General features: G+C 44.2%; 1 protein-coding gene across 2 annotated transcripts in view; it reads right to left on the bottom strand.

The window, feature by feature from the left end:
• Positions 1 to 1,096: 1,096 nt before the first annotated feature.
• atg9b (autophagy related 9B) overlaps positions 1,097 to 22,768 on the bottom strand; it is a 54,013-nt gene continuing 32,341 nt past the window's right edge. For both annotated transcript variants that reach the window (XM_048529265.2, XM_048529266.2), the window contains 6 exons: positions 21,584 to 21,829; positions 15,479 to 15,711; positions 12,125 to 12,215; positions 8,614 to 8,692; positions 6,232 to 6,380; positions 1,097 to 4,093 (listed from right to left, as the gene is read on the bottom strand). In XM_048529265.2, coding sequence (XP_048385222.1) covers positions 4,088 to 4,093; positions 6,232 to 6,380; positions 8,614 to 8,692; positions 12,125 to 12,215; positions 15,479 to 15,711; positions 21,584 to 21,829 — 804 coding nt within the window. In that variant the 3' untranslated portion in view covers positions 1,097 to 4,087. The remainder of the gene's footprint in view (positions 4,094 to 6,231; positions 6,381 to 8,613; positions 8,693 to 12,124; positions 12,216 to 15,478; positions 15,712 to 21,583; positions 21,830 to 22,768) is intronic.

Raw genomic sequence — 22,768 nt, 5'->3', positions numbered from 1 at the left:
AGACCTGAGAACACAGCCTCAGAGTGAAGGGGACGACCTTTTAGCAGTGAGATGTGCAGGAATTTCTTTAGCCTGAGGGTGTTGAATCCCTGGAACTCAATGTTGCAGAGGGCTGTGGAGGCCAAGCCGTTGAGTGTACTTAAGACAAGAATAGGTCTTGGTTCGTAAGGGCATCAAAGGTTACAGAAGTAGGGAGGAGAATGGGGTTGAGAAACATATCAGCCACGATCAAATGGCAGAGCAGACTCAATGAGCTGAATGGCCTGATTCTGCTCTAATACCTTATTTTTTAAAATATTGAAAGCTGAGGCTGACAGTACTGCCATGGAGCAACAGCTGGCTACCCAGAACCACCCTAGCCCTCCGAGAACAGTCCTGGGGCCTCAGAGGAAGCACCAGCAAGGCTACCTCAGCTCAGATATTGTGTGTGTGGGACTACAAGCTGGTGAGCAGCTCACAGTGGGAGCTCCTCAGCAAGCAGAGAAAGAAACGCTCGGCCTGCTGACACTTGGAGGGCTATTGGAGACCAGGCACCTGCTCAGCTCCAGACAGAAGAGGACTCTGTGGTGTTGGAGGAGACTTCATCGCCATGCACTGGAAGGAACAGGAGATGCAGGCAGGTACGTGGGAGGCTACAGTCCTCACGGCCTAGAGCTGCAGCAGTGCAGTTGCTCATCTGACTGACCTGGGCCTTACCATTGACCTGAAACTCAGTTGGTCTTCCCATATACAGGGGCTGCAAGAGGAGATCAGAGGCTAGGAACCCTGCAGGCAGTAACTCACCATCTGTCCATCACCGACATGGCACAAATCAGGAGTATGATAGGATGCTTCCCACTTGCCTGGGTGAATGCAACACCCTTATATACTGCCCTCACACAGCCAGACACACTCTCAAACCCCACAACAGCCAGACTCTCTCAGGTAGGAGTCTGGTACTGGTTCTCAACTCACTCGTTATGTCTGAGGGCATGAGCTGGGATTTGTAAACCAACACACATGGGTCTTCAGACTAAATATGAATGGTGAGATCAGTCAGCAAGCAAAAAGATACAAGAATTTGGTTATAAATATTTAATAAAACTTTTCTATTTAGCAGTTGTCACTTTGTAAAATCAACTGACATCATCACACCTAGTAGCTGATCATTTAGTTTTAAAATGAGTTCATTCAAATGGGAACACCACCACGCAGCACCACTGACCAGTATGAATTGCTGGTCAAAGTTAATACTTACACTGGCACACACTGCCTCAACCAAACACTCCCAGGGCAGGAACAGCATGGGGTTAGATTCAGAGTAAAGCTCCCTTGACACTGTCCCCACCAAACACAACAGGGAAGGGACAGCACAGGATTAGAATTGCAGTAAAAATCCCTCTACTCTTAAATAAAACAAAATCACAAAATGGTTAAACAGACCCCGCTGGGCAAACATTTTGAATTAATCTGTTTGAACACGGTGTAACACATTCCCAGCACAGGTGGGTCTTAAACTCAGCTCTTCTGGCTGAGAGGTAGGGACTCTACCGCTACACTGAAAGTACTCTCTTCAAACTCCATCTTCTCTTTTGAGCTGAAAGTAAACTGTCCCCATCAAACACACGCAGGTCAAATTTGTTGGTTGGTTAGTTGATCTGACTGGTTTTTGTGCAAATATTTCATCTCCTTCTAGGTGACATTGTTCTGTCCTGCTCCAAGTTTATATGGTCTGGTTAGACATGGTGGGCTGTCTTGATTCTGGTCTTATACCCTTGTGGTATGTAGACGTTGTCTATTTCAACGTGATTGTTGAACAGATATATTGAAATAGACTCGATCTACACACCACTACAGTACAAAACCAGAAACAAGGCAGCCCACCAAGACAGACTGGACCACATAAATTCATAGGAGGACAGTACAACGGTGCTTCAATGGAGACGACACAGCAAGGACGATGCCACCTAGAAGGGAGATGAAACGTTTGCATGAAAACCAGTCAGTGTGGCAAACTAACCAACAATTCCAACTGCAACCTGAGCTACAGATCTTCGTTAACACATTAAAATCCCAGGTACAGCATGGAGTTAGGTACAAAATAAAGCTATCTCTACACTCTCAAATGTGTGACAGGGCAGGTGTCTCCAAGTCACTATATATAGGCACCAAATTTTTACTGATGGTACCTCTCTTCTTTCTTCTAAATAGTGGTTCCAAGAGCAATCTGCTCTGTAAAAAACCCTCTGCTGGGTTAGCTATGCTTGGGTTTCAGGTGAGGATGGTAACAGATACAGCAGCCCCTCTCCCAGACCAGGATTGTACAGTGAGATCACAGCATCATTGTGGCACGTTGATTCAAACAGCCCCACAGCATCCTGGGATTTCAGAGGCTGCAACTTGCGGCAGAAGGTCGAGTGGCTGGAATCAACAACAGGGAACAGGCAGCACCTTTACTTTATCAGTCCCGAGCAGCTACATGCTGGCACTCTCTGTTCATACATAAATATTCAATGATTAATGCAAGCAGAGACGGTTAAGAGATTTGATCAAGATGTCCATCATCATGAAGACTCAGAGAATAAGCGAGGAGGAACATTCTAGAGGCTGGAGGTTCGTCACTGGAGTGAAGAATTTTAAAGTAATACAAACCAGGAGAAAGGATTTCAGGCAGGAGTTACTGTGACCAGAATGCATTGCCGGACAGAGCAATGGAAGTAGATTCAACAGGAACCTTCGAAAAGGAGCTGGATAAATACGTGAATTAAGAAAAACAGCAGTGCTGTCGGCAAACAGCAGCAGAGTGATGGGATTAATTAGAAAGCTCTTTTAAACAGCCTGTATACACAAGACAGTGGATAGTCTCTTTTGGTGATGTGTCAGTTTATGAGTTTGGCTTGAGGTAGGTCTGAGTGTGGACAGACACCTCCCAACGTGGGGTGGCATTGAACTGAGCAGAATCCCTGACAATTCATCGCAGTGGCATTGAGATGAAGGAGGGTGGGGGGAGAGAGGGGGAGAGGGAGAGAGAGGGAGGGAGAGAGAGAGAGAGAGAGAGAGAGAGACAGAGAGAGAGCAAGAGGGAGAGAGGGAGGGAGGGAGAGAGGGAGGGGGAGGAGAAGGAGAGAGGAGCAAGGGTCTGGGAAGGGGAGGATTGGGAGTCGATGATGCATGGGGATGGGGAATCAAGGTCTGGGAAGGGAATGAAGGTATGGCGTTAGGTAGGGGTGAGTCGAGCCTGGGCCTGGCAATTGTGGCTGTGATGCCTCCCATGGTGAATTGCCCTGTAATATTAACTTGTAAACGATCACTAGGCGAAGCTGTTCCAACGCCCACAGAGCTTGCACCCCAAGAAGTGAATAAAAAGTTAGAGAAGTCTATACCTGGAGATGGGGTGGGTGTGGGCATGCATAAGGTCTCAAAGGTGACTTCAATATTCAAAGACTCCTGGGGTCCTCCCAACTACACAGAGCAGACTCTAAACTTTAGAATCCACTTTGAATTATTAAACTCAGCACACACAAGTTAATGACAACCCAGCCAGGCCTTGGAATTGCTGGAATAGGTAACAGGCAAAAACAGAGGGACAAGGAAATAAGCCAGTGGCTTGTTGGATTTCACCTGTCCTCCTCCAATGCATCATCTCCATCGCAATGGTGTCATTTTGCGGCTGCCCTCCCTTCCCCTTACACAGCATCTCCCCCTCTAAACCTGGCAGCAATATTTGTCCGTCTAAAACCACACACAATCCCTCATGAAGGTGGCTCATGCTGTTGGAGCAAAGCCACCAACACTGAGAACATTTTATTCCTTATACACAAGTTCCTCTTCTCTTCTTAAAAGAACATGCACTAAAATATTCACATCAGCTTGAGGAAGCTGCAATCTGTGCCCACTGCGATTGGCCACATGGGCAGATGGTAGACAAAGCGTAATGTGAACACAAAAAGGTTCTGGAAGACGGCGATGACTCTTTAGTGCAATGAGAAGTCCAGGAGAAAATATTTTCAATCACTGACCACGAGCCTTGACACCGCAGGATTGAGAAACTCGCTTTGCCACGAGTCTGTAAGGAGTTAAGGCCATGAGATCAATCCAGTCCAAATATTTAGACCTGGGGAGGGAATCAGACAAAGGTAAGCTGGGAAGGTGTATGAGGATGAACTGCACCCAAGTTAATGAAACGACCCGCTTAAAAAAAAAGCTCCAAGCTCTTGTTGGATTTTTGAGATACTTTCTTCAGTGATGGCCCAACCATGTGGCTCCAATCCCAGACAAGGAATCCACTTCTGACGACTGCACTCAGTGCACCCAACTTGGTGAGGGGTGGGTCAGGCCAAAAAAGGGGCTAACAGGCCAAGAGAGGTATAAGGAAGAGGAATCACAGCCTCTCCAATTTTGTCTGTTCTTCAATGCATCACCACCATCCCACTGGTGATGGATATTTTAATGATTCTAATGATTATTAAAGGCAATTGGAAGTAAGACCTAAGAACAAAGAAAATTACAGCACAGCAACAGGCCCTTCGGCCCTCCAAGCCTGTGCTGATCCAGATCCTCTATCTAAACCTGTCGCCTACTTTCCAAGGATCTGTATCCCTCTGCTCCCTGCCCATTCATGTATCTGTCAGATACATCTTAAATGACTCTATCTTGCCAGCCTCTACCACCTCTGCTGGTAATGCATTCTAGGCACCCACCACCCTCTACGCATATCTCCCTTAAACTTTTCCCCCCTCACCTTGATATTGTGGCCCCTAGTAATTGAGTCCCCCACTCTGGGGAAAAAGCTTCTTGCTATCCACCCTGTCTATATCTCTCATGATTGAGGCCTACATAATCAGGTCCCCCCTCAACCTCCGTCTTTCTAATGTAAATAATCCTACTCAACCTCTCTTCATAGCTAGCACCCTCCATACCAGGCAACATCTTGGTGAACATCCTCTGCACCCTCTCCAAAGCATCCACATCCTTTTGGTAATGTGGCAACCAGAACTATATGCAGTAATCCAAATGTGGTTGAACCAAAGTCCTAAACAACTGTTAAATGACCTGTCAACTCTTGTACTCATTACCCCATCCGATGGTGCTCCTTACAAATTCTGCTCCACCTAAACCCCTAACACCAAGTGAATCCCAATCAATGTTGGGAAAATTAAAATTTCCCATCACCACCACCCTATTGCTCCTATATCTTTCCATATCTGTCTACATATTTGTACCTCTATCTCACGCTCGCTGCTGGGCGGCCTGTAGTACAGCCCCAACATTGTTACTGCACCCTTCCTATTTCTGAGCTCTGCCCATAGTGCCCTCCTTCAGCACAGCTGTGATATCCTCTTTGATGCAACTCCTCCACCCCTTTTACCTGCCTCTCTATCCTGCCTGAAGCATCTATATCCTGGGATATTTAGTTGCCAATCCTGCCCTTCCCTCAACCAAATCTCAGTAATAGCAATAACATCATACTCTCAGGTACCAATCCAAGCCCGAAGTTCATCTACCTTACCTATTACACTTCTCACATTAAAACATATGCACCTCTGATCACCCGTCCCTATGTGTTCACCTTGTGTAAGTTGGCAGTTTGGGACTGGAATCGATAGGTTCTCTCCCTAAAGGGACAAAGTTTGATTTTATGACAATCCAAAATGTACACCATGTTAACCTGGAACAAAGACCCCGTTCCATGGTGGTCAGAGGGTCAAAATCCTGGAACTCCCTTCGTAACAGCACTGGAGTAACCCTCCATCGGCTTCAGCATTTTTGGATGGTGTGTCAGCACTGCCTTTGCCAGGTCATGTTTCGGATGGGTAATAAATGCTGTCTGAGCCAACTCTGCTCACACATTATAAATGAAAAATTAAAGAAAAAACTTCCCCAATGAGAACTGTTGTCTGTGAGTGTGGGACAGTCAGTAAGTTTGTCTGTGAGACCTGTACCCCGGCGAGCGAGAGTGCGCGTGTGCCCCATATCCCAGTGAAAGTCAGTGTGTGTGCATCAGTGGGACCTGTACACCAGTGACAATGTGTGTGTCTCTCTCTGCGTGTGGGACTGTATCCCAGTGACAGTCAATGCATGTGGGAGCCCGCACCCCAGCGAGAGTCAGTGTGTGTGTGTGTGGGGCCTTCGTGCCCCAATGTGAGTCAGTGCGTGAGTCTGTACCCCTGTAAGAGTCAGTGTGTGTGCCAGTGAGAGTGACAGCTTCGAGGAGAGAAAGGGATTGTACATTTCAACTTTTAAGACACTAACCCTGTCCATCTTAGAAGGCACTTCTTCCTCATGGTCCTGTGGTTCTTGTGGGTCAGCAATGGGATCTTCCCCCTCAGACTCTTCTGCCCAGCCCCCAAGGTGCAGCTGGGAATAAGCCGTCAGTGTTTCTGGTGAAGTCAACGGGGGCACTGAGGGACAAGGAAAGACATGACTGATCAACAAGCAGAATTCTTCATTATTGGATAGAGAGAGAGTGAGGAATGAGAATACATCACCCACTTCACACATTCTCCTCGCTGTTCACAATCTCCTTGCAGTCTGAGTGCCCTCCACCTGTACAGCTGGTGACTCTCATCCTGGTGAATGTGTGTATCAAGAACCCCCTTTGGGGGAGAGAAACTGAACATTTGGCTCGACCTCACCTTGGTCTATGTCTCTGAACCCCAGCTCTCAGATATCCGCATTTTGCTCATTCCAGTCTTTTGATCATTCCCAATTTTCATCGCTCCCTCACTGGTGGCTGTACATTCAGCTCCCTGAGCTCTAAACTCGGGAGCTTCTTCTGTAAACCTCTCCATCTCCTCTTGAAGAGGACTCTTACAAGCTACCTCATTTGGTCACTTCCCCGACCACATCGATTGCAGGCCCATGCTGCTGTGCCAATTATTGTTTGCTTCTCAGGCAGGTAGACAATCTGGGAGTTATAGATAGTCTCTGGGAACTGAGATGACTCAGTGTGTTACAATACAATTGGAGATACAGATATACATTGGAGTCAGAGGAGCAGAGCTTCCAATCCCATTTTCTATTGCAAAGACAAGTGCTTCTCATGTCACCTCTGAATGGCTTGGCTCAAATATTATGATTGATTTTCCTTCTCAAATCCTTAGGAAAAATAAATATTTTTTTCTCTCAACCCCCTCAATCTTACATGTATCAATCAAGTTGCCATTTACTTTTCGAAACGTGTGTTAATACACACCTAAATTGTCCAACCTCCCCTCAAAAGTTAAAATATCCATTCCAGGAATTGGTCTTAGAAACCTCTGAATTTCTTCCAATGCATTTCCAAGCTTCCTTCAAAGAGGTAACCAATACATACACAGTACTTCAGAGGTGTTCTCACCAATACTCTGTATAACTATAACCTGGAATTATATTCAACTGCCTTCACAATAAACAACAACACCTGATGAACTTTCCTCATTAGAGAGGGGCGATTGATGCTGCATTTAACCTGAGAGTCATGATGCCTCTAGCAAGAGGGACAAGGCAGAGAAGGTGGCACCTTTATGCTAACCTCCGTCGATATGGTAACTGAACCTGGCTGTTGGTTTCGCTTGCACCACAAACCAGCCGTCCAAGTGAACTGACAGTCAAAGTACTTTTCTGCTGCAGCTAAATTCCAAATGGGATGTGAACCTATGACCCCACAGCATTAGTTTGGATCTCATGAAATGTGGTAAAAGGAGGCTATCCGGCTCACTGTGCCTGTACTGGATGTCTGACCATTTCAACTTTGTGCCAATCCATTGCCTTCTCTCTGCAATCTTCCACATTGATGATTATTTAAATAGGAACAGTGCCTTCTTGAATGGCTCGATTGAACTTGCTCCACCAAACCACCAGGCAGTGCATTTCATGCCCGAACGATACACGTTGAGAAACTGTTCTTTTTTCTCTCTTTGCACCTTCTCTTTTGTAAATTGTGTTTTTTAAAACTCTGGCTCTCTATCCATCAACAATTTCTCCCCATCTACTCTGTCCAGACTCCTCATAATTTTGAAAACCTCTATCAAATATCCTCTTGGGCTTCTCTCCAAAGAGGAGAGTGACAACTTCTTCAATCTGTCTTCATCGCTGATGTTTCTCATCCCTGGGGCCATTCTTGTGAATCACTTCTGCACTCTTGCCAATGCATTCACATCTTCCTATACAGTGGTACCCAGAACTGTACACAGTGCTTCATCCAAGGTCTAATTCTAAAGACTTACACATATTAATACCCAGGTTCCTTGCTCCTACACACACTTTAAAATCATATTCTTTGTTCTATACTATCTTTTGATGTTCTCTGTGATTTATAATTGAAACACTCCGACACCCTGCCCCTCTGCATCTCTCACCATTTTGATAATTTACTCAGTATTCTCCTATAACTTGTTAATTGTACAGCACAGATGCAGCCATTCGACTCATCAATAATGTTTCACCATCTCTCTGAAAGATCTCTTGGTCATCATAATTTCCCCACCCTTTCCTTAGATAGGCTTCATACGTACAACACCACACCACTTCCTCCTTGTTGTATCAGCCCTTCCTCCCAATTCACATTTTCCTGATCTGCTATCTCTGTTTCAGTTGTCTGATGTTTGCCTTGGCTCTTCTTGCTGTGTGGTCAGTAAGACGATGGAGAAATACCTGGAGCAGTGGGTTGTTCAGTGGCTGAACTGAGAGTCTGACATCCCTGTGCCTGGGGCTGTGCACTCTGTTGGTGAAGCTGCAAGACAGAACAACACAAATGAGGAAGGGAGTTACCGCTAATGCCCTTCTTTCACTGGCCTCTCCTTCACACACCGCGCCCCCACCATCAGTAGCTTCTTCCAGGAAGGGTTTCAACATAAATAAAATTATCACGAGATACCAAGATAATGTGGTAAAATGGCATTGATGCAGATGATAAGCTACAGCCAATAATTTGGCGGGGGGGGGGGATTCTCAAATGGCTGAATGGCCCATTTCTGCTTCCAAGTTCCTGTAGGACCTTAGCAAACTTGTTAAATGAAGCTGGCCACCACTGCAGGTATACATCCTCAGCTTTAGTCACAGTTACACAGAATTTACACAACTGAGAAGGCCTTTTGGCTTTCAGTTTCTATGCTGTTGTTGATGCCTCACATGAGCTTCCCGGCATTGCTCATTTTTCTATTCCTTTCTCCTTCAGTTGCTTGTCTAGCCTCCCGCGAGATAGATCTAACCTACTTGGCTCGAGTACTCCCTATGGGAGTGAGTCACACATTCTCCCCACCCACAGGGAAAGATGTTTCCCCTGAATTCCAATTGGATTATATAATGATTATCTCATATTTATGGCCTGTAGTTAAATGGTTCCCTACAGGTGGTAACATTGTTCTGATATCTAATCTTTCAAATCCCTTCATAATTTTACACATCTCTATTGGGTCATTGCTACGACTTCTCTTTTCTGGAGAAAACAGCCCAGTGAGGTCATCATTCCTCATCAGTGGAGGTCAATTTAGCTCAGTTAACTGGATGGTTAGTTTGTGATGTAGAGTGCTGCCGACAGAGTGGGCTCAATTCCTTCGCTGGCTGAGGTTACCATCAAGGGCTCCCCTCACCGGAGTTGTGGTGACCTCTAATGAGATAGCAGCCCCAAGGTCTGGTAAGACTATGGTGACACCAAAAACTAAATCCTGAATGGAAAAAGTACTCAGCTTTGGTATCTTCCTTGTGAGTCCTTATTGCAACCTTTTCCTTCCTTGATATCCTGTTGCCAGGATGGACTCCAATACCATCCAGCTATCTTCCCCCGCTTCTTCAACCCTCACCATTTCTGTTTCTTCTTTGCCAGGGGAATGGACTGCATGCAATTGTCAATATTATAACTGCAGTGGAACCTCAGTGTGTAGGCTGTCGCCTCTCTTAGAAATCATTATATGATGATTATCTCTGGAACAGCGATGTTCTCACAATGAACTCCCTCCCTAAGGTCATTGTGGGTCAACATATAGCACAGTGAGAGCATCAACCACCATCTAAAGGGCAACTAGGGATGGAGAATAAAGGCTGGCCAGCCAGCGATGCCCATGTTCCATAAATGGATTAAAAAAAACTTCCTAGCATCTCATCCGAGGCTCAGTGACCAGTACTGCCATCTCAGAGTCAGAGGTTGTGGCTTCTGGTCCCATGTTAGAGAAGCTTTCACAAAACCTGAATTACCAGTCTCACGCAACGCAGAGGCTATGCTGTACCAGTGCTGTTACTTGGAAGTGATCTCAAACCAAAAGTTTGATCACAAGAGGTCACAAACTTGTCTGCTCCAAGATGGTGAAAACAACATGACCTACTTCACAAAAAAAAGGGGAGTCACCACTGGTCATCAACCAAAAACAGACCAGCTGATAAACAGCATTTTGGAGTTTGTGAGGTCTTGCTATGTGTAAATTCACTGCTGGCTTTCTAGCTTCATCTCAACGGGACAATTTTAGATGTGGTGAATTATGGGAAGTTATGAAAGGCATTATGTAATTGCAACTATGTTGTTAGTTCTCTGTAAAAACAAAGAACAACCGAGCACAGAAACAGGCCCTTCGGCCCACCAAGTCCGCACCGACACAACACCTTGCTAAACTGAAAACCTTTCGACTCCAAACAGTCCATATCCACGTATTCCCTGCCTATTCACGTATCTGTCAAGCTGCCTCTTAAATGTTGCTATTGCATCTGCATCCACCACCTCCTCTGGCTGTGCATTCCAGGCACTTACCACCCTCTGTGTAAAAAAAAAGCCTGCCTCTCACATGTCCTTTAAACTTACCCCCTCTTACCTTGAACCTACATTCCCGAGAGTCGACATTTCTATCCTGGAAAAAATAGTTCTCTGAATATCCACTCAATCCATGCCTCTCATAATTTTGTAAACCTCCATCAGGGTGCCCTGAAGCCTCTAACGTTCAAGTGCAAGCAAACCAAGTCTGTCCAATCTCTCCTCACAGCTAATACCTCCAAACCAGGTAATATACTGGTAAACCTTTTCTGCACCCTCTCCAAAGCCTCCAAAATCCTTCTGATAGCATAGAAACCAGAACTGTAGACAATATTCCAGACATGGCCTCACTACTGCTCTATACAGCTACAACATTACTTGCTGATTTTTATCCTCTATGCCCTGACCAATGAAGGCAAGCATGATGCCATATGGCTTTTTGACCACATTATCTATTTCTGTTTACACTTCCAGTGAACTATTGATATGTTTTTCTAGTTCCCACTGTATATTAACGCTCAAGGGTTCTGCTATCTTCTGTATACTTTTGATCTTCCAAAGTGCATCATCTTGCATTTGTCAGGATTAAATTCTGTATACCATTTCTTCTGCCAATCTGTATTCTTCTGGCAATTCTCTTCACTAACTGTAGCTCTCCCAATCTGTGTGTTGTCTACAAACTTAACAATCAGACCACTTACGTTTGTTTTCAAATCATTTATATATATATTACGAACAATACGGATCCCAGCACTGATCCCAGAAGATGACCAATGGTCACAGATCTCTGTCAGAAAAAACACCATCCCACTGCTACCCTGTCTTCTCTGACCTAGCCAGTTCTGTATCCATCTTACCAGCTCACCACTGATCCCATGTGACTTCACCTTCTGTATCAGCCTGCCAAGAGCAACCTTGTTAAAGGCCTTGCTAAATTCCATGTAGGCAACATTCACCGCCCTGCCCTCATCAATCTTCTTTGTCACTTCTGCTTCCTCTATTTTTTTAAAAAAGACAGGAGTTATATCATGGGTTTGACACAAACAATTTCAGAGCCAGGGAACAGAGTTGCATCTCATCTTCAATGTTAGTCATCTTCTGTTACAACACCATTCCCCAAAGAAACAATATAACCAGCATTTCAAACACTAGCCCAGCACAGGGCACACAAGAAGATTGCTGATTCAAGGTCTATCATTCTGAGGCTCACAAAGTGCTTAACAGGTTGAAGAAGCTTCACTGTGTATTTAACCCTGAGCTGTCCCTATCCTGGGAATGTTTTATGGAACAATGTGGAGGTAGCTTTACTTTCAGGTATCTAACCCTGTGCTGTCTCTGTCCAGGGATTTTTTAATGGGGACAACGTAGAGAGGGCTTTACTTTCTATCTAACCCTGTGATAAATCTGAAGTAATTTCATCCTTACCTCATGCATATAAATAGCATGTAGACTCATTTCTGTTGAAGCGAAGTTGGCAAGAAGCAGAGATCTACCCGAGCCTGCACTTGCTGATGTGCTGGTGTAGCAAAGATAAAACACAGAAATTAGACATGTTTTGATACACTAAACGTGAACTAGCAGTTAAATGCAGACACCAGGTACAAGAGTTGGCTATTTGGCCATCCATGCTTGCTCCACATACAACATGATTGTTGCTGACTATCTAGTTCAAAGTCACATTCTTGCTTTTTCTCCATAAACTAATTAGATGCACCATAGTCTCCAAGGCTAGTTATAACCATCTAATTTTTAATCCCTTTATTTTATAACAAAAAGTGTCATCTGAAATATTAATTTATAATATTATTTTAATGCTGACCTCTCTCTACACCTTCTCGGCAGCTGTAAAACTATATCCTGCACTCTGTCCTGTTACCCTGATGCACTTGTATAGTACAATCTGCCTGTAAAGCACATAAGACAACACTTTTCACTGTATCTTGGTACATGTGACAGCAATAAAATCAAATAAGGGAGAATTTGGAAACTGCCACCAGTCTCCAGAAAAAGCACATTTAGCCAACTGTACCTGATCCAGGAAAAATCCCTAAGCCACCAGATTGCATGTAAACTGACTTTAGCTACAGACCAACGTTTGGGACAATCTGCAAGTAATTTTCTTTTCCCCTGAATTTCACACTTACTTGGCCAAAATACCTTCTAGATAACACTGTGAAGTTTTGAGGTTTTTTTTGGGAACTGTGTTATTTTTCCAAGAAGGATAATCATACATTTTTTTCTTTCATTCTTTCATGGGATATGGGTCTCAATGGCATGGCCGGTATTGTTGGCTATGTCTAATTGGTCACTCCCTTGAACAGAGTGGCTTGCAAGGATATTTCAGAGGACAGTTGAGTCAATAACATTGCTGTGGGTCTGGAGTCACACGTAGGCTAGACCAGGTAAAGATGGTAGGTTTCTTTCCTGAAAGGATAGGAGCAAGCCAGATGGATATTTATGACATCTGATTACAGTCTCATGGTTACCTTTACTGAGATTAATATTCAATTCCAGATTTTATCAATTAATTTCAATTCCACCGGCTCTCAAGGTTGGATTTGAACCCATGCTCCCAGAGCATCAGTATTGCTGCTGTCTATTCGGACAGTTACTTTATCTCTTGAAATAAACTTCACATTTTTGCCCAGGAAGTTTTGTTTGCAAAAAGGAACCTGGTTGATTCATTCTGGATTCTGACCAATATGTTGTCTCACATTTAGCAATATCACCTTCCATTTGAATTTCAAACTTCGTTCTGACCAATGGAGCAGTGTTACAAATAAAGAATCAGTCCACCCATCCTGAATGGATCAGAATGGCCTATATTTACTTTGGGAATTCCAAACTAGGGAGCATAATCACAGAATAAAGGAACACCCATTTAAAACTGAAGTGTGAAGGGACTTGTGAAAATTTCTGTCCCAGATGAAGGCAAGTATTTAAATAGGAGATAGACAGATTTTTGAAATATCAGGGAGTTGAGGGCAATGCTGAGCTCACACGAAACAGGAGTTGAGGTCTGGGGCAGATGAGGCATGATCTTGTTGAATAGTGAGGCAGGCTTGAGGCACTGAACGGCCTACTCACGCTCTAATTTCATATGTTCTTATGTTTCTATAACCGGTTTCAGTGCAAGGCCCAGGTTATTTTATGGTGTATGTTTTTGAGCCAGCAACAGTGAAGGGAAGATGATATTGTTCCAAGGCCACATTTGACAGATTTGGCATTAATGGATGCAAACAAAATTAGAATCAAATGGGACAATCTTTTGCCAACCTGAATTTCCCTCTCCGAGAGCAATGCAGTTTTATCTACAACCAAGGGGGCCTCCAAGGGGGTTTGAGAGGCAGCTCAAAACCACCTTCCCAAGGGCAACTAGGAACAGGCAATAATCACTGGCACAGCCAATGACGCCCACATCCCTTAAACTTCAAGCCTGTTCACGCGGTGACCTGGTTGCTGACAGCAGAGAAGGTGTTAAGTCATGAAAACTATCAGAGTCTTCTCAACAGCTTTGAATCTTTCCTGCCTTTGGCGAGGTTACAGGTTTGAAAGAACAATGCAGAAGGACGCAGGGCATTTCCCACACAAGACTGTGGTAGTGTACGTGCCTCATTCACTTGCTGTACTATCAGTTATGAGGTTGCTTGGCTGCTTGGTTTCACCTGCATTTCCCATATGATACAACTTTAAGATTTTACTGTAGTCCATTTGCCTTTTCCATCGCCCACGAGGGACGACAGGCATCTCTCACCATGGCAGAGAGGGCAAAGAGTTATACAGTATAGCTTTAGGAAGCATCACTCCACATCAGGCACACAGCAAGGCATGGGGGCAGGTCACCAGAAACCACCATGGCCAGTCTGCAGATTGGACCCACTCCATTACCGTCACTCTGCAGTACCCTCTAGTTGCTGAGCCAAGTGAGCTGACTGATCGCTCAACAACAGATATTCAAATATTTGCTGCATTTCTGTTTCTGAGATTTCACACCTCCATAGTGCTCTGCTTCCATAAATGTAGGAGCAGAAATAGACCATTCAGTCCATCAGGTCTGCTCCACCATTCAATGAGATCATCACAGAACCCTACTTTCCTAACTTTTATCCATAATTCTTGATTCCCTCACTGATTACAAATCCACATGTCTCTGCCTTAAATAAACTTAATGATTCAGCTTCACTGTGGTAAAGAATTCCACATCTTTTTACATATTTATTTAAGACTTCTTCCACATCTGTCTTAAATGTTTATTGTGCGAGTATGCCCTCTAGTCCTACACTCTCCCACAAGGGGAAACAACCTTTCTGCATCTACCCTGTCAAGCCCTCTAAGAATCTTGTATGTTTTAATAAGACCACCTCTCGATCTTCTAAACTGCAACAAGAACAGACTCAATCTACTTAATCTCTTAGCGAGTTTTGAGAAGATTTGTAGCTCAGGTTGAGGTTCTGGATGTGAGTTTGCTCGCTGAGCTGGAAGGTTAGTTTTCAGATGTTTCGTCACCATTCTAGGTGAGAAAAAGAACAGGAAATGACATTACCAACGCAGGAAATGACATCACCAACCCAAGGAAACCTAAACAGATAAATAGAAAGCAGGACATAACACCAGCGCTTCGTCGGAGACTCACTGATGATGCTACCTAGAATGGTGACGAAACGTCTGAAAACTAACCTTCCAGCTCAGCGAGCAAACTCACATCCAGAACTTAATCTCTTCTCATAAGACAGTCCCTCTTCACCTGGTTCCATGATATCGAGGGCTTTGGTTTCCTACCTCTCTTCCATAATGGTCCTGTCACTGCGATATAGAGAACTCTCAGCACCATTCTCCATGAGGAGAGTGTGGGATCTTGTCTGAGTTGGATGGTGGGAGGAGGAGAGTGAAGCCAGGACGCTAGCAGCAGCCGAAGCAGTACTACACGATTGCCCAAAACGTCCGTCTCTGCCAGTCAGCAGCGAGCCAGGTAGTGCCGAGCGTGTGAGCAAACTTACAATGAGATTCTCAGGCTGCAAAAATACCAAAGCACATATGAGCCACTGAAAGAAACAACCTCTAGTTCTGTAGCACCTTTCACATTCCTGGAACATCTAAAGCAGTTGACAGCTGATCAAAGAATGTTGTAATCGCCAAATCGCTACTCAGCTTTCATTGTTCCTGATAAGAACAGCAAAATTTGAAAGACACTGTGCAACAAGTGCCCACAAAAAGCAATTGGTTGAATAACCATTTAATTCATTTTCAGTCCTGGTTGAGGAATAAATAGAGCCATAGAGATGTACAGCATGGAAACACACCCTTTGGACCAATTTGTCCATGCCGACCAAATATCCTACATAAATCCAGTCCCATTTGCCAGCATTTGGCCCATATCCCTTTGAACCCTCCTATTCATATACCCATCTAGATGCCTTTTAAATGTCGTAATTGTATCAGCCTTCACCATTTCCTCTGGCATGCCATACACGCACCACCCTCTGTGTGAAAATGTTGCTCCTTAGGTTCCTTTTAAATCTTTCCCTTCTCACTTTAAACCCATGCCCTCTAAATTTGGGCTCCCCTACTCCAGGGAAAAGACCATGTATAATTATCCTATCCATGTCTCTCATGATTTTATAAACCTCTATAAGGTCACCCCTCAACCTCCGAAGCTCCAGGCAAAACACCTTTGGCCTATGTGGCCTCTCCTTATGCATAAAACCCTCCAACCCTGGCAGCATCGTTATAAATCTTTCCTGATCCCTTTCAAGTTTCACAAAATCCTTCCTGTAGCAGGGAGACCAGTACTTCTGTGGCCCTACCAAAGTCCTGTATAGCTGCATCATGACCTCCCAATTCCTATGTTCAATGCACTGACCAATAAAGGCAAGCATACCAAACCCCTTCTTCACTATCCTGTCTCCCTATGACTCCACTTTCAAGGAGCTATGAACCTGCACACCAAGGTTCTTTGTTCAGCGACACTCCCCCGGATCTTACCTGCCCTGATTTGCCTTTTTAAAATGCAGCACCTACATTTTCCTAAAGTAAACTCCATCTGCCACCTCCCGGTCCATTGGCCCATCTGATCAAGATCCCGTTGTACTCTAAGGTAACCGTCTTCATTGTCCACTACTCCTCCAATTTTGGTGTTATCTCCAAACGTACTAATCATACCTCCTATGTTCACATCCAAATCATTTACATTAATGATGAAAAGCAGTGTACGCAGCACCGATCCTGAGGCACACCGCTGATCATGGGCCACCAGTCTGAAAAGCTACCCTCCACCACCATCCTGTCTTCTATGTTTGAGCCAGTTCTGTATCCAGATAGTTAGTTCTCCCTCTATTCCATGTGATCTAGCCTGTCTAACCGGTCTACAATGAGGAACCTTGTTGAATGTCTTACTGAAGTCTACACAGATCGCAACCACCACTCTGCCCTCATCAATTCTCTTCATTACTTCTGCAAAAAACTCAACCAATTCAGTGAGACACGATTTCCCATGCACAAAGCCATGTTGACTATCCCTAATCAGTTCTTCCCTTTTCAAATACATGTAAATCCGATCCGTCAGGATTCCCTTGAATAACTTGCTGACCCTGATGTCAGACTTACAGATCTACAGTTCCTTGGTTTTTCCCTACTACCTTTGTTAATTTGTGGCACCACATTAGCCAACCTCCAGTCTTCCAGCACCTCATCTGTGGCTATCGATGATACAAGTATCTCAGCAAGGGGCCCAGCAATCCTTCCCTAGCTTCCCACAGAGCTCTAGAGTACACCTGATCAAGTCCCAGGGATTTATCCACGTTTCTGCATTTTAAGCCATCTAGCACCTCCTCCTCAGTAATATAGCCATTTTTCAATATGTTGCTATTTATTTCCCCACATTCTATATCTTCTATATGTTGACCAGAATGCTGGGGATTACACTTTCCACAGGATTGTTAGCATGTACCCATGACTTTAGCTCATGAAAGTGATCGTGTGTTTGGAAGGTGCTATCTAAGGATCTTAGGTGAATTTCTGCAATACATCTAGTAGATAGAACACACTGCTGCTACTGATCATCAGTGATGGGAAAAGCAATGCTTCGGGATGTGGTCCCAGTCAAGTGGGCTGTTTTGTCCTGGACAGTGTTGAGCTCCTCGAGTGTTGTTGGAGCTGCACCCATCCAGGCAAGTAGAAGTATTCTATCACACTCCTGACTTGTGTCTTGTAGATGGTGGACAGGTTCTGGAGTGACAAGAGGTGAATTATTTTACGCAGATTTCCCAGACTTTGAATAGCTTCTAGTCGACGATGTTGACAGTGAAGGATTTAGCGATGCTAATGGCATTGAATGACAAGAGATGATTGTTAGTTTCTCTCTTGTTGGACATGGTCATTGCTTGGCGCATGCGGTGCACAAATATTACTTACCACCATCAGATCAAAACTGGATATTGTCCAGTTCCTTTTGTATTCAAACAGAGAAAGAAACAGGAGTAGGCTAGTAATCCCTTCAACACTCAGTACGACCATCGTTAATCATTCAACTTGGCTCCCTGTTCCTACTTTATCTCCACAGCCTTTAACTCCTTTAGCGCAAAGGACTACCTGCTACACCCTTTTGAAAACGTGCAATGTTTTGATCTCAACCACTTTCTGTGGCAGAGAATTCCACAGGTTCACCACTCTCTGGTGAAGAAATTTCTCCTCATCTCAGTCCTAAATGGCCGACCCAGTATCCTGAGGCTGTGACCTCTGGTTCTAGGGAACATCCTTCTTGCTTTTATTTCTTTTTGGTCCAGTTAGAATATTGTATGAGGTCTCATGCCTCACTCTTCTAGACTCCAGTGAACAGAGACTGCATTGGTTAGCTTCATATATCTGTTCTGTCATCCCAGGAACCTGTCTGGTAAACCTTTGCTACAATCCCTCCATAGTCAGAACATCCTTCCTCAGAGATGGAGATGAAAATTGCACACAATGCTACAGGTATGATCTAACTGAGGCGCTGTAAAATTGCAGCAAGACATCCCTGCTCCTGCACTTGAATCCTCTCACTGAAGGCCAACATACCATTTGCCTTCACCACCTGCTGCACCTACATGTTTACTTTTAGTGACCAACATACAAAGACACCCAGATTTCATTGCACCTCCCCTTTTCCCGATCTATCGCCATTCAAATAATAATCAGTCTTCTTGTTTTTGCTACCAAAGTGATACCCTTGCATTTATTCACATTATATTGCATCTGCCACACATTTATCCACTCAATTTGTTAAAATTCCACTGAAGCTATGTCTGCGCCCTCCTTACAGCTCACCCTCCCACTCAGCCTTACATCAGCTGTAAGCTTGGGGATTTTATATTTAGTTCCATCATCTAAATCATTGAAACATATTGCAAACAGCTGAGGTCCTAGCACTGGTTCCTTCAGTACACCTTGAGTCACTACCTGCCACTTGGAAAAAAATTTATTTCCATCCTTTGTTTCCTGTTCATGAACCAGTTCTCTATGTCACTACACATGCTTAATTTTACACACTAATCTCTTATCTGGGACCTTACCAAAAGCTTTCTGCGAATCCAAGTAAACCACATCGAATAAGGTTCCCTTATCAACTCTACCAGTCATATTCTCAAAAAATTCCAGTAGATATGTCAAGCATGGCTTCCCTTTTGTAAATCCATGCTGACTTTGTCTGATCCTGACATTATTTTTCAAGCACTCAGTTATTAAATCTTTCACAATGAACTCGAGTATATTACTCATTTTCGACATCAGGCTGACTAGTCTCTTTCCCAATTTCCTCTCTACCTCCCTTTTCAAATTGTGAGTTTATATTAGCTGCACTCCAATCCACAGGAACTGTTCCAAAGTCTACAGTATCTTGGATGACTGCCACCAATGATTTCTACAACAATGCGCTATAAATTACCTGGCCTTGAGAATTTATTGGCTTAAATTCCTTCAATTTCCCCACCACCATTTCCCTACTAATAGAGATTTCCTTCAGTTCTTCCTGCTTACTCGACCATGTTCCCTAATATTTTTGGGGCGGTTCAGGAAAGCAGTTCACCACCACCTTCTCAAGGGCAACTAGGGAGGGGCAAGAAATGCCACCCAGCCAGCAACGCCCACATCCCACAAGTGAATAGAAGAAAAAGAATTTGTGTCTTCCTTTGTAAAGGCAGAACCCAAGTATGTATTCAATTGGTCTGACATCTCCCTGTTTCTCATTATAACACTGTCTACCCCAACCTCTCTTCAGTATCTCATGAATCACGAATGGTGCTGAACGTTGTGCAATCGTCATGAAGATCGTACATCTGGCCTTATGATTTGTGTATTCACACCACACCAATGGCAGCAATGACGATCACGAATAACAGACAATCTAATCACCACCCCTTGACATTCAATGGTGTTACCATCACTGAATCCCCCACTATCAACATCTTGGGGGTTACTATTGACCAGAAGCTCAACTGGACTCACCACATAAGCACAGTGGCTACAAGAGCAGGTCAGAGGCTGGGAATACAGTGGCGAGTAATTAACTTCCTGACTTCCGAAAGCCTGTCCATCATCTACAAGGCACAAGTCAGGATTGTAATGGAATACTTCCCACTTGTCTGGATGGGAGCAGCTGCAACAATATTCAAGAAGCTTAACACCATCCAGGACAAAACAGCCCGCTTGCCTGGCTCCATATCCCGAAGCATCCATTCTTTCCACCACTGATGATCAGCAGCAGCAGCGTGCACTATCTACATGCAGCACCGCAGAAATTCACCAAAGATCCTTAGATAGCACCTTCCAAGTCCAGGGCCACTTCCATCTAGAAAGAGAAAGGCAGCAGATACATGGGAACACCAGCACCTGCAAGTTCTCCTACAAGCCACTCACCATCCTGACTTGTATATATAATGACATTCTTCCAGTGTTGCTGGGTCAGAATCCTGGAATTTCCTCCCTTACAGCAATGTGGGTCTACCTACAGCACGTGGACAGCAGCAGTTCCAGAATGCAGATCACCACCTCAAGGACAACAAGGGACGGACAATAAAAATGCAGCCAGCTAGTGACATCCACATCCCACAGGTCAATAAAAAGAAAAGACGAAGGGAAAGATGTTGAAGCAGCTGAAGGTAATGGACCTTTATACTGAACATAGTTCTGGTTAGACCACAATTAGAGCATTGTGTCCAATTATGGTTCTCCTACTTTAGGAGACTCTTTCAGAGGGTGCAGAGAAGATTTAACTGAATGTTTCCAAGTATGAAGGATTTCAGCTACAAAGTTCAGTTGGATATTCTGAGGTTGTTCTCCTTGGAGCAAATGATTTGAACAAGGCTTGAGGCTATGACAGTTTCAGATGTTATGAAGAAAAGCTGTTCCAATTTGCTGATAATACAGGAATGAGGGAATATATATTAAAAGCCTTGGGAAAGAGAGGCAACGATGGCAGGAACGAAGCTCATACACAGCGAATAATGATGGTTCAGAATATATTGCCTATGAGAAAGAAGGAAGTGGAAACACTTGATAATTCCGAAGAAGACTGTATGTGGACTTGATGGGGCTATGGAGATCAAGCCGATAGCGGCATTTTAAGATGTATCTAGACATATACATGAATGGGCAGGGAGCAGAGGGATACAGATCCTTGGAAAATAGACGACAGGTTTAGATAGAGGACCTGGATTGCTGCAGGCTTGGAGGGTGGAAGGGTCTGTTCCTGTGCTGTAATTTTCTTTGTTCAGAGGCATGAGACTGACTGGGGTGTTCTACGGAGTGCTGGTAGGGACTCAAAGTGCAGGGGTCAGATTTCTTTCCACGCTTTTTATCTAACCCAAATATCCTTCCCTGATATTTTGATGATCTTAAAATACACGCACTTACAATATTTGTTGACTCATTGGAGAGCAGGGAGTTGCAGAGTGGTGTGTCGGACAGGAGGTGCTGGGCAGGTGGACCAGTGGCTGCATCATGTTGTACCTTCTCCTTCAGGTGACTAATGAAGACCGAGCTGTCCTGAGGTGGGTGCCAGTGTGGATTGGTGATGGTGAAGTGCATGAGAGAGAGTTCAGTCTTCCCATTCTCTGCCTGTTGGTACACTGAGGCTTCTGTCTGGCCTTCTGAGAGCCACTGCAAAAAAAAAATTCCCGTCATCACACCTGGATACACTCATCCCCAATATCAAACCTTTCAAACTCAAGGATCTACAGTTCTCAATGGAGATCAGGACAGGCAGTCAGCACTGGTTTCATCAATAATACCCACACATTCCCGTAAAACAAATAAACAGAAAAGTTCACACCCAACACTGGATCATTCTGACAAGATTATACCCAGGCTTTCTCCTTGCTGGTCCTGCCCTCCGGGATGCGGTGTATATGGGAATGTTGAAATCCAGAGAGTTTATCTCTAAAGGAACCTATGTAATCAACTTTTGTTAATGCAAATGGCAGCAATTTCCTGAATATGCTGTGTGATGCAAAGTGTGTGATTTATCCACACTTAACATATATTTTTGAATTTTGCCCTGGTGAGCTTTCTGTGGGCTTGAAGAGGTTTAATGAGTAAGTTGTACGTATTGCTGTTGCCATGGCGATCTCTTTTGAAAACAGCAGGAGAGGAGGTTCTTGGAAGCTAGTTGGGTTTTGTTTGTATTGACTGAGTTTTACGATAAACAGAGTGAACAGTTGTGCAGTAGGTTTGTTGTAAGAATCTGGAATTGTTTTTCACTCAGGGGGAACACCCACAGTTTGGAAAACCCTTTTGGTTTTCAGTTTTGCAGAGTCTTGGCTGAAGTTGGATTGTCAGAGAACCGTAGCTGAAGAAAGGGGATCATTTAGCAGTGTTGAGAAATAGGTTACCTCAATGTAAGCTGTTTAGTTTGAAAGTTCCAGATCACAGTGTTTAATTAAAATACTGAAGGGGTTATTTGAAGCTGAAAAAGTCTAAGTTCAATCACATGAAGACTCAATGATGAGGCTTTCAGATTCCAATGATGGGCAAGTGTTAAAACCCTTTTGATTTGAGGGGGCAGGAAATTCTCTTTGGTACCCGAGTACTATAAAAGTT

This window comes from Stegostoma tigrinum, chromosome 5 (assembly GCF_030684315.1).
Source record: "Stegostoma tigrinum isolate sSteTig4 chromosome 5, sSteTig4.hap1, whole genome shotgun sequence".
In the NCBI taxonomy this organism is placed as follows: domain Eukaryota; kingdom Metazoa; phylum Chordata; class Chondrichthyes; order Orectolobiformes; family Stegostomatidae; genus Stegostoma; species Stegostoma tigrinum.
The sequence above is the reverse complement of the archived record's forward strand: the minus strand, read 5'-3'. Positions and strand labels throughout refer to the sequence as shown.